At 39.3% G+C, this 12,960-nt stretch overlaps 1 protein-coding gene across 1 annotated transcript in view; it reads right to left on the minus strand.

Annotated features, from left to right (window-relative positions):
- Positions 1-293: 293 nt before the first annotated feature.
- Rps6ka5 (ribosomal protein S6 kinase A5) overlaps positions 294-12,960 on the minus strand; it is a 181,377-nt gene continuing 168,710 nt past the window's right edge. Inside the window, exons 14-17 of the mRNA XM_005343453.3 lie at positions 10,326-10,517; positions 5,950-6,109; positions 4,594-4,757; positions 294-3,541 (exon numbers count right to left, since the gene is read on the minus strand). Of these exons, the coding sequence (XP_005343510.1) occupies positions 3,308-3,541; positions 4,594-4,757; positions 5,950-6,109; positions 10,326-10,517 (750 nt within the window). The 3' untranslated portion in view covers positions 294-3,307. The remainder of the gene's footprint in view (positions 3,542-4,593; positions 4,758-5,949; positions 6,110-10,325; positions 10,518-12,960) is intronic.

The following is a 12,960-nucleotide window of genomic DNA, read 5'->3' on the forward strand; positions in this document are numbered from 1 at the left end:
GCAGCTTGTTCTTAATAAATCTAACAAAAATAGACATCTGAAATAGAATAAAAGTGGCCTAGCGGTAGTGGAACATGTCTTTAATCCCAGCACTCAGGAAACAGAGGCAGGCGGGTCTCTGAGCTAGAGGCTAGCCTGGGTTACATAGTGAGTTCCAGGAGAGCCAGGGCTACACAAAGAAACCTTGTCTCTAAAAACCAAAAAAGAAAAAAAAAGAAAGAAAGAAAAGTGAACAAGTAGACAATAAATTATATGCTTTCATAAAATACTTGAGTTCATATTTAGATAAATGATTCCCTTTATTATAAAAAAAGAACAAATCACTCACTGTTATCCTAGTAGGATTCTTTAAAATAATCACCTTACATTTAAAATACAGCCATTTGCATAATTACTTAATTAGCAATAACCTCAAAAGAAAAAGGCGGTTTTCATGCACAAATGAGCCTGCACCTTCAAGACAGATAAATATGCTGGAATTCACTCCAATAGTTTAATGGTTTCTGTAGCGGCCTGGGATAACCGATGGATTTCATGAGAGCTAACTTAGTTCATTCAGCAACAGGATCTGGCATAGTCACCAAAACCTGACCACTTTAGTTTTGTTCCCCATCACATCCCTTTCCTTATCATCCCTGCCTTTCAATGTAGACATATGTGTCACAAAATGTGTGACTCGGGATATGCAGTGGCATAAATTACACACAATGTAACCGATAAAGAAGGGTCAGATGGTTTGGCTCTACCCCCAAGACTATTGTCATAAGGGGAACTTAAAGCAGGCATTTATTTTGTTTGATCTACTTCTATTTTCTCCAAAAATGAAGTCATCTCACTTAACGTGTTGTGCACTGGAAGAAGGCATGGAGTGCCCTGGAGCTAGCGCTCCTCCACGCTGTGGTGAGCTGTCTGACATGGATGCTGGGAATGGAATTCACGTCCTTCTATGAGCAGTGTCTGCTCTTAGCTGCTGAGCCATCTCTCCAGACCTTCACTTAATCTTTTTGCAAGAAGCATTTTTATTGTTTACTTCTGATACGACCAAATGAAAGTTTTATGATTCTCAAAGGACAACTTGCTATTGACTAACAAAGAATCTGCAAGGGATCGTTAGGAGCTGTCTTTCAGGGGCTTATAAATTGGGTGTCGGTGGCAGCATCTTATTGCAGGCCTGGGTTGTGAGTTTCCTGAGGATTTTTTCTAGATGGTTTAGTTAGGCTCAACAGTTTGCAGAGAGCCTTACCCTTTCTTCTCATTCTACCTGACTTTTGCCCATCTCAGTGTCTATCAAATCCTCCAGAAGACACAAGGTGATGAGATGAAAAGTCCATCTACTTCCAATATTCACAATAAATTAGTCAATCATGAGGAGGGCTGAATCACTTTTCTGGATTACTTTTTGTTGGAAACATAGTCTTCTCAATTTGTACTCTGCAACTCATATTTTCTACCAGGACACATATTTACAAATGACTTCAAGAACTAACTTATACATTTCCAAATACAATCCACATATATCCAGTGTAAAAATAAGTGGACATATTCTTATTAAAAGTCTGTGCCTAAGGGCATCACATTTTGTGAAACAGCTATATTTTATTAACAATTCACAGTTTCCTATCATTGCTAGAAATGACTGAAAGCTAGGAGTATAAAATTTTTATTGACTCAATGAGAATTATATAGCCATTTGGCCAGTCAGAGTATCAAAAAAATATCCCCAGTAATTAATGTGAACAAAAAGTGAACAGGATAATATAATTTTTGAAAATATTTTAATATTTGCCATTTTGTTGCCTATACTATTAATATATACATTGATTTAGTAATAAATATACTACCATTACACAGAATTCAGTGTTTTCAGTACTCATCACTGGTTGAAATTAATGCTGCTATCACTTAAGAGAGAAATAGGTATCGTGTCCAAACTAACCCTGATGAGCTCTCACTAACAAACTGTAAAGTAGACATGTGGCAGTATCTTTCTAAGCATGATTCTTGTAAACACAGCAAAGATCATTGTTCTCAGTCCTGACATTCCATGTAATGGCTTTAAAGAAAAAAAATACAAATCTTGTAATTTCTCTTTTGCATAGGGAATTAATTAGTTTGTATTAACTGTAAAATGCAGCAGTCTTTCAATGAAATGTCTTTATGACATAGCACTTGTCATCTGTATCAATTCAGGACTTTTGAGCAGTAAAAGTGCTCTGCGTAAGTTTATAAAAAGCTTTGTGGATCTAAAATTTAACAGAAACATTTCAAAACAAGTATAGGTATGGTTCTAAAATATTATGTACATAATATATGACTACAGGAGAAAATGCCTCGCTGTAGCACAACACAGTGTACAGATGTGAAGCACAGTGTTGAATATAATTTCCCTTTACTTCTCCTCATGTTGGTGCATAAGTGGCTAATGAGTCATTATACAACACGTCCCTTTCCACTTGCTGCATAGAAAGCAGGAGAGGGATGTGAGGACAAATTAAAGTAGATAATGAAAAGAATGGCAAAGTACAGTACATATGCTTTAAACAGTGCACCTTATAAGACAGACTGCAATACTCATACTATTTTATAAAGTGCTATATTACATAAAACCAAGAGAGATGTACCTTAATTCTGGCAACAGCCATTAAAACAAACTGCCAGGAAAGAGTAGTGCAAAATTAAAAACAAACATAGCTTAGCATGCAGCTCAGATGGTCCCAAGTGCAGAACACAGGACCTTAGGTTCTTAAATATTTTTTCACTTTTTAGAAAAAGATTAATAGTAGCAGGTTATCAGCATATATGACCATAAAATAAAAACAATAAGTTAAAATTCTCTTTTAAGAAACAAGCCACACATAAAATTTGTTATAGCGTCTTTTTCGAAAACAGACCCTTTCTCTGCTTTCAGAGAAAAATCACTATCCAAAGGGTGCAAGTCTCTTAAAAACCTTGTCCACCTGGCATAGCAGAAGTCATCAAGTCTTCTTGATGTGTGAAAATCTGTGACTTATCTAACCAGTCACTAAAATTATAGAAACCTTTGCTGTTTCAAGAAGAATCTTGAACTGGCGTCATGCTAGTCGGCTAAAAAGTATCACGTGTCCTCTATTCACAGTAATGCTGTCTGTCCAGTGCTTTTGGATGAGGATACCAAACAGGTTTCCCCGGAAAAAAAAATTCATCAAGAGGCAGATTCCAATGAGAACAATGGGAGACATCTTTTTAAAGCACAGAACATACCTCAGGCACATGCTGAGGGAACTAAGGTGCAAAGGTCAGCCAGGACAGCCTTCCATTCCCAGGGCACTCAGTCCGAGAACTGGAAGAGGGTGTCTGGGTTACTGCTGTCTGTGGGGTTGCCGGGCTGCAGCGTCTTGGTGGGTGTTGTTTTGCCATGGGAGGATGATGAGCGGGAGCTCTCACTGGAGCTGCTGCGCGTCTCTGTGCTGGTGCTTGTCCTCTTCATCTTCCTCCTCTTAGCCAAAGGGGCCTTGTCCACATTCTGAAGGCAAAACCCTTCTCTCTTGTATTTGTTAAAGGCCTGGGGAGAAAAGGAGTCATGAGGCTAACAGCACTACAGACTGTCTAGCAGACAGCTTTTCTGGCAACCACAAGCTGCTCTTGGAACAGGAACAGAGCTGGGAAAACTTTTCATCCAGTCCTTAAGACCAGGACAAAGTTCTCCAGAGCTGGGTGTGGAGCAGGGTCTCATCCATGACAGACTGGTAACATGGCACCAGGTAACTGTGTAACCTGTACCAGCTCAGCTGTCCCAGAGTCATGATTACTTCTCACTGTTCCTTGTTATTTAAAATATTTTATTTTATATGACCAGGTGTTTTGCCTGCATGTATGTCTGCGCCTGTGGAAACCAGAAGGGGGCACTGGGTCCCCTGGAACTGGAATTACATAATACTATGAGCTGTCTGTCATATGAGTGCTGGAAATTTAACCGGTCTACTGCAAGAGCAGGCAGCGCTATTAATTACTCCTCATTACTGAGTCATCTCTGCAGCCTGTTTATGTTAATTAGAGACAGGCTATCAAGTAGACCAGGCTGTATGAACAGACTTGTATGAAGCTGAGGGTGACTTGGGGCTGATTCTTCTCTCTACCTCCCAGGTACTGTGATTACAGGTGTGTGCCACCACACTCTATCCTACATTTCCTTAACATTTTCTAAAGAGAAGTGCTACAATGACACCTGATGACCTCTTACCTTACACCGCTATGAACGGGATTCCTGCAGCCATTCTCTCCATTCATTTATCACCTTTCAAATCCTATTCTGCAGTGACTCTTTCTCCCCAGGACAATCCCTCCAGATTCCTTTACGCCTCTTTCAACTCATCTTGCACTAATAACTGAACTTATCAGTGCATCTGTTTGGGACAAAGTTAGTAATGTACCATCTCAGTCTGTCAAGATTACAATCTATATTCAGCATGACTCATCTACTTCATGCCCTTCCTAAATTAAGAGTACATAATTATTTTAAATGTATTAGTGGATATTGTTTCCAAAGCTACCCAGTAAGACCACATGATTGGGAGCCCTCTCTAAACTGTCCACGAGCACAGAACAGGGTCTTACATGAAAGGTTGCTTTCACACAGGTGTGCACAGCAGCTCCTGACGATCCCAGGATGTCTGGAGTCATCAGAGGATTGGAGGACAGCTGACTGCCATCCTGAAGCCATTCATTGAATCTCAAGCCAGACATTTTCAGCCTTTTATTTGGATCAACTGTAAGAAGTCCTACAGGAATAAGGCATTTTAATTTTATAATTTTCCACTTTAAACATAGTTTTAAAATCAGTATCATATAAAAGGTCAATTACGTTCTTGTGACATGATGGTTTCAATAAGCCTTTACCTCCTACAAATGTATACACCTTCGCCTGCTAGAGGACACTGAATTTTAAGGAAAGGTCACAAGAGGCTATGTCTATGAGGCTGTATGTAAGCTACCTGGCTTTCCAACCAGGAGAAAACCACCCCTCAAAAGACGCTACTGTGACTCAGTAAGCCCCATATAAACCAAACACTCCCTAGCCATTTTCTAGGATACGGGATGTGGTATGGCACTGGAGACTTAGGGACAGACACTCAAAAAGGAGAGAGCAAGAGACACAGAGACAAAGACAGCTACTCTAATCTGAGGGGACTAGTGCAGTAGCAATGCATAAGACACGAGCTAAACACAGGGCATGTGTTAGCCTACAGGTTTCTAGGAAATAAGCCCCACATGATGAGAAGGAGGAGCTAGACTGAGAGAGGCTGCAATGATTAAGAAGGCCGTGTGTGAAGCTTGACCTATTGGAGGAATTCAACAATTCAGCAATGGCAGAGATAGGGTGATGAGGAAGTAGAGGCAGGCCAAGCCAGGACCTGAAAGGCTAGTTTTGAAGGCCAGGCTAAGGAGTGGATGCAAAGCTAACAGAGAGTCTTCAAATAATCCCTCCACCCTGCCCCAAGGAAAGGTATGATGACTGTGTCTTTCTGTTGGTACAGGAGTGGTGGGAAAGCTATGTGGGGTGGGTTGACAGGATGCTGTAAGGCCACTGGCAGAGAAATGATGGCAGTAGCCTATGGGCAGAAAGGTGGGAACCAGGCAACTTATAGAGTTGTAGCACTAAGTGGCTGGAGGCAGGCAGTCAGGGTGACATCAAGGTTTCTGTTTCTGTTGTCTGGCTCAGGGCAGTGCCATCATTCAAAAGAAAACAGATAGAAGTAGAGTGTGTTTGTGGGGAAAGCACAGAAGAAAAAAGACAAGGTTTGTTTTGACTCTGTTAGGTTGGGATGCCAGCGGGAGCCAATTTCTCATACTGGAAACGGGGATGAGCTTATAAAGGGAAAGTTCCAGAAAAGAGAAAACAAGCCACTTGGCAAGATTTTGAAAATACTCATGGGTTTCTGGAATAGATACCAGATTTCTTGAGTGTCTTACCTTGAATCAAATCTTTAGCCTCTTGGGACACATTCTTCCATGCTTCTCCTTCAAAGGAGAAGTCTCCCTTTTTAATTTTCTTCATGATTTCTACCGCACTGGTACAGGTTAAACTTCTGTCATGAGACTGAAATGGTACCTGTCCTGACAGCATTGTATACTGCCATGGAAAAAGAAGGTAAAATATCAGGATGACTGCAAAAAGCACTGTCAAGCCATGCCAATAAGCTAATACCATGAGCTAGCTCCAAGAACATAATTTATCGGATACTCCAATAAGCATTACTGAACCTGAAAGACTGTCTTCTATCGCCAGGGTAACCCACACACTTCAAAGACCTGTAAAATGAAGTGGTATGGTTTTTCTGACATCAAAATTGAAAATTATCTTTATAACTACATCAGCCCCATAAGTGGGGGATGATATCTCATGATTTTTGTTTAACATCTAGTCTTCAAATTCCATTAAGAACAATTTTCTGTCTTAAATTGCAAGCAGTATAGCAAAAACCAAAGATATAACTGTATACATATGTGATTATACACACATATATGTGAGTCTTTTTCAATGTATATCTTACATGTGTACGCACACATGGACAGAGAGCATGCACACAGGGGATCATAAAAAGCAAATGCAACAAAATCTTAGACATTCACAGTATTCTCTTATATTCTTTTTTTATAATATTTTTTAGATTTATTTATTTATTATGTGTTCAGTGTTCTGAATGCATATATCTCTGCAGGCCAGAAGAGGGCACTAAGTCTCATTACAGATGGTTGTGAGCCACCATGTGGTTGCTGGGAATTGAACTCAGGACCTTTGGAAGAACAGGCAAAGCTCTTAACCACTGAGCCATCTCTCCAGCCCTCTCTTATATTCTTTAATTAAAAAATAAGAGTAAAGATTTGGGAGCAAAGAAAAACATCAAACAAGAATAAAACCTTTGGATAAAATGTTTTATATGGAATCATGTGCTACTTCATAGTCATGCTATACAATGGCCCATTGTTTTATGAATACTGTCTTATGGATGGAAAGTTTTATCTCCCCTAAATTTAGACGCTGAATGCCCAACATGACTATTTTTGAGAAAAACACTTTTTTGGAGGCAATGAGTATGAAAGAAGTTAAGCGTGAAGGTCCTGATCCTTAGGAGAAAGGACACCAGAGAGTTCTGCCTATGTGCCTATGTGCTATGGAAAGGTTAAGGAGGAGAGAATCAGCAGGGAGCCAGTTGTAACCCAGTGGGAGGGTCCGCATCAGACAATAATCGAAACACTGTGGTCTTGGACTCTCTAGCTTCGAAATGATAAAAAAGTCTCTGTTGTTTCATCCAGCTTGCAGTATTATGAGACAGCAGTACAAGCAGACTTAGGCTGTGCAAGTTATACTTTAACTAAGGTCCTGTGCATTTCAGACAATGACTATGTATTCTTGGTGTATACTAGATTATGATAAAATCACATAGGACCCTTTCCTTGGAATAATTTATTTGATTCAATAAAGGTAATATAATTTATTTTCATTTTAAAACATTCCTATTTATTAAATGCAAGATGAAAGAGGGGCATCTAATTCCAAGGTAAACCAGAACTCCAAATAAATTTCGTGCTTGCTATGCTTACTGCAGGATAAGTTAGGAGCTAGATGTCTGAGACACATTCATTTATATGAGAACATTAGAAAACTTTTTTGAATCATTTAATGCAGTTAGTGATTTTGTTTATTTTCTTCTGTAACTGTTTTTTCTTGTACCTACAAAAGGCAAGAATTTAACAAACCACAATCTGATACTGTTTGTCACTCCTAAAAAAATTATCAGTCATTCTTTGTAGTATTCAATATCCAATGACATCCATATTTTCCTCATTGTATTATATACATGAGGATATACTGTAACTATAGCTATATCAATTATATTTAGAATGCAAATTTAATGAACAATTTAAATTAGTTTTTTTCTGGAATCAGGACTTGAATAAAACACAAATACTCTTCCTTAAGGGTCTCTAATGTGTAGGTTTACACTTTACCTCGTTTTGTTGAGATAGCATTTCACACTGTAGCCTAGGTTGGCCTGGAACCTGAAAGTCCTGCTACCTCAGCCTCCTGAGTGCTGGGATTATGGACATGAGCCACCACGCCTGGTCTCATAACATTTTTTTTCCTTGTAAATTATTTACTGAAAAACTTGTTACTCTGTACAACAGCAGTGCCCACAGTCTGTATACTATGACTATGCTCTATGACACCATTAACCTGATTTTTATTCTGTTTTTCTTAAACATTTCACCATTCGATCTAACAGGCAGGGGATTTCCGCCCTTGTCTTTCCAGATGGGAAATATATATGAAATAATTAGGAGCTTGACTACATTTCTTTGCCGGTCTGAGGCTCTGAAAACCTTAAAAGAGCTTGATGGTCACAATAGGCTTAAAGTACTATCTTCTTTATAATGAAAAAGAAAGTATGAAACATAAAGGGTTTTTTTTTTTTTTACATTTTTAAGGACATTGCTACTAATGAAAATGTCAACAATGTTAAGTCCTTAAAACTCTCCAACCAAAGTTGCTGTTTACTTTTACCAAAATTTCTTATCCCTAAATAAGCAAGTTTAGTTTAAAGCGATGAATGATAAATTGCTCAGATGAAAGCCATATAAGGCTTAAAAATAAAGAGCCAGTGTGCTGGGACAAGTGGCTAGCCACTGGGAGAAAACAAACCGACACCAAAATAAACCCCAGATGGAGCACAGACTGAAGCACAAAAATAAGACAGTGATTCTAGAGGAAGTTTAGAAGAGTATTTTTGTAATCCTGAGTGAGGGCAGGGGTAGTGACAATTGACATCAAAGCCACACACCATGAAGAAAAGACTGACATATTTTACCACATGGAAATTAAAAACAAAACAATTCTCTACTTGAAACTTCCCTAAAAATAAAAACAAAATCCTATTTGCTATAAACAAAAGATATGCCAGAGAAACATTTCCAGTGACTGATGGCAGGCAAGGGTTAAAAAGCTCCATCAGAGTTTTATTTTATTTCTCAGTAACAAAAAGCTGCCTAGTAAAAAAAAACAGGCAAACTCATACACAGCAACTCATGACATAAAAACATGAATGTCTACTTGTATGAAAAGATGCTCAGACTGGATACTCATCAAAAAAATGCCTGCAAACTTAAGAACAGTGGGGTACAGCTGAAGGTTAAAACAGAGGACATCCAATGTGCTCACATGCAGCTGATGATGAGTACTGGGCCTGGAAAGCCTGACAGAAGAAAATCTAGGCATCTATGCTAAAATAAAAATATGTATGCTTGCCGGGCGGTGGTGGGGCACGCCTTTAATCCCAGCACTCTGGAGGAAGAGGCAAGCGGATCTCTCTGAGTTTGAGGCCAGCCTGGTCTACAAGAGCTAGTTTCAGGACAGCTAGGGCCGTTACATAGAGAAATCCTGTCTCGAAAAACAAAAAACAAAACAACAACAATAAAATGTATGCCCTCCTGGGAATTCTAAGGAAACTGTGAAACAAGTACAATTATATATATGAAAAAGATTCATTCTTACAGCCTATAATTAGTGAAAAAAAAAGAGGAGAAAATACTAATTGTTCATTGCCAAAGAAATGGTTCAATAAATTTCGGAGATTCAAATTACAGATATAACTCATTTGGTTTAAAAATATAAACAGCCACCCTCCATGTATACACATGTGTAGACAAAGGCACATTTAAAAACCCACATCCATTTAGCAAGGGAAGGGAGAGAAGCTCCCATGGCATCGTCTTTGACTGGCGAGATGTGATTTTCAGCTATATTTTTTTGTAGTGTCTGGAAGTTCCTCCCTAACATGCTCATATGAAGACCAAGTAAAGCTATTTTGAGGTAAACATATGTGGAGGTGTCTCTAGTCTCTCATCATGCACATTTTGAAAAGAGCATGCTCCTCATATTACTATAAGGTATATCTATTAAATTTGGCAATTTATCCTAAACAATTTTGTTTACTTACATTTTTAGTGTGGAATTTCGAGACTATGTGTTTTTATTAAGGAATCACTATTTTCACATTATATCTAACATACAATATGTCTATGTAAACACAACACTGCTTCTTTAAAAACAACAATGTATACTTTATACGAACCACAGCAACTGAGATCTTCCAAAATAACTCAATTTTATGCTTTTTTTCTCTATTATAGGCTTTAAGAAGTTGAAATATACCTCTGTGGGACCTCCATTGGTTATACAGAAAACAAGCCAGCACATTCAGCCTTTTCATGAACTTAAGAAAAACACCAGCAGGGGCTAAGGCCACCAAAGCACTGACTAGGCTTAGTGACTGTTAGGACAAACTCACCAAGATGACGCCCAAACTCCACAAGTCACAGGATTCATCATAGCCATTGTGCGTCAGGAGCTCTGGTGCCGCATAGTGAAGGGTGAAGCACGGGGTCTTGAGGGGCTGGTTGTCAGGTGGCTTGAGGCGTGCAAACCCAAAGTCAATTACTTTAATTTCTAGATTGTCGTTTTCATCAGTGAACAATAAATTCTGTAAGATGCCAAAACTCTGGTTAGATTCTCATTGAAATGGCAAGAGATCTGCTAATCTATCTATGGAACACTGTCTGACTCAATCAGTCTCGTGGGACTCTGGGAGCTGACGTCACACCACTGACCTCTTCTTTATACTGTTTTGTATCACTTCAGTTTTTAATGTCAGATACTTTTCAACTATATCATTTCAACTATTTGATTATACTGTGAACCCTGAGACCGTGTTAATAAAATCAACCTTGGATGAGGAGGCAGAGCAAGGACTAGGTGACAATAATTAGTCACAGAGAGTACGGAGAAGCCAGGAAGATAGAGAAATGCACAGGGAGGAGTAGGGAGGGACTTGGAGTTTCACGATCTTTTTTTGATTTAGGACAGTTGAAGAGACACTCTCTTGAGTCTTTGGCCAGTTAGCAAGTTGCTTCTCAGACCTCTCTGAGCTAGCAGATTTTCACCCCTACACCTGACTCACAAGTCTTTATTGGTAAAAAGAATGATGGACTTGATTAAAAACCACATTAGGCAGGAGCGGTGCTGGCAAGACAGTAAGTTCCACCAGGCTGCAGGCAGCAGGGCACTAACAGAGACGAGCGGGGCCACAGAAGGTAGCTAAAATATCAGTAGACTTAGTGCAGCAGCTAAGCAGACTGAAAAACAACACACTGTGCTTCTTCTCAAGTCTCCATTGTCTCCCTTGTCTCCACTTCCCGTCTGAGTTTGTCTTCAGTTTCCTCTAGCACCCCGCATTTCACTGCAGCCTGACTCCTGTACAATCCTCACTTACAGATGCTGCCCTACCCATCCTACCAAACTGAAGTTCCAGTTACTCCTATTTTCTCCCATCATGGTTTACTTTTCTTTTATGGTACTTACCATTTCTATATCTTTAGCTGAATGTCTGGTCCTTCTCATTATAATTATGTAAAAGTGAGGACTCTGTCTACTTCATTAATGACGCTGTCCCTAGGGCCTGGTATAGGTAAACCCAAGTATAACTCAAAAAATATAAAAAGTATAACTATAAAAATTAGGCTGCTTTTTTAAAACAGTCTGCAGGTTTGGGATGGCCCTATGCTGAGGAAACCTTTCAACACCATTCCCCAACAGGCCGTGTCTGTCAGATCTGGGGACTTCTCACAATATGCTTTTCACCACTACCACATTTATGTGGTGATCTGTGACCAGTGGTCTTCAAGAATTAAAGATTAAATTTATTTATTCACTTTTTTATGTAGATCAATGTTTTGCTTACAGGAGTGTCTGTGTCTGCTGCCTTTAGAAGCTACAAAAAGGGGTTAGCTCCTCTGAAACTATAGTTACAGAAGGCTGTGAGTCACCATGTGGGTGCTGGGAATTGAACCTGGAAGATCAACAAGTGCTCTTAACCACTGAGCCATCTTTCTAGTCCCAGTGACTAGTAATCTTTGCTATTACTATTACTATTACTGCTATCTATGCTTTGGGGACCATGAATTGCATGCATGATGGTGAATTAATCAATAAACATGTGTTGACACTATCACTGGACAGATGGCTCCCATTTTTCTTCCTTCCCCAGGCCAATTTATTCCCTGAGACAGAATATTGAAATTAGGTCAATCACGAGCCCTATAAAGTGGCAGACAGTGGAGGTCAAAGACAAGGCATCTTGTGCCTCTACTGTCCGTCTTTTCTACCTGCCCTCCTCAATAAATTTTGTCACTTCTTTTAAAGTAAGGGATATGTGACTCTTCCTTTCATTTGGCCACTTGGATGGATCTGCTCTAATCCATCCAAGAATTATGATCTATAATAGCTCTAACCTTTAGTGTATGTCTTAAATAGCATGACTATTTGATATAGGGGCTGCCTAATGGGTACTGTATTAGCATACATTTGTTTGATGCAGCTCTTCAGCAAAGCTCCTTGTGACCAACTCATTGTTAACGACCATCAGTATTTTGAAATAGGTCTTTTTCTGAGCTGTTGTTGGTCTTCACAGTGAACCTAAACCATGTTGTAAGCACAAAGCACTGTCATCCAGGCTGTTGGCCCACTTAACCACCCAGGCAGAGAAGATTTACTTCTATAAACCTTGGGAACCAAATCAGCTAACGAACTTTAAAACTTTCTTTTACAGCTATCTCACCTCTCTCAGTCTTTACGGAATTTATGAGTTAAAGCCTTGCTTCTGGGTTAGCTAAGGAATGCTGTGGTGGGTTTGATCGATTCAGATTTTCTCCATGTGAACAAGAAGGCCTTTTAGCTTTTTATCATTTATGTATTCACTGGAATCATACTAACTTCCTTCAATAATTTTTTTTGTTTGTTTTTGTTTTTCGAGACAGGGTTTCTCTGTGGTTTTTGGAGCCTGTCCTGGCACTAGCTCTTGTAGACCAGGCTGGTCTCGAACTCACAGAGATCCGCCTGCCTCTGCCTCCCGAGTGCTGGGATTAAAG

Source organism: Microtus ochrogaster, chromosome 1, assembly GCF_000317375.1.
Source record: "Microtus ochrogaster isolate Prairie Vole_2 chromosome 1, MicOch1.0, whole genome shotgun sequence".
NCBI lineage: Eukaryota > Metazoa > Chordata > Mammalia > Rodentia > Cricetidae > Microtus > Microtus ochrogaster.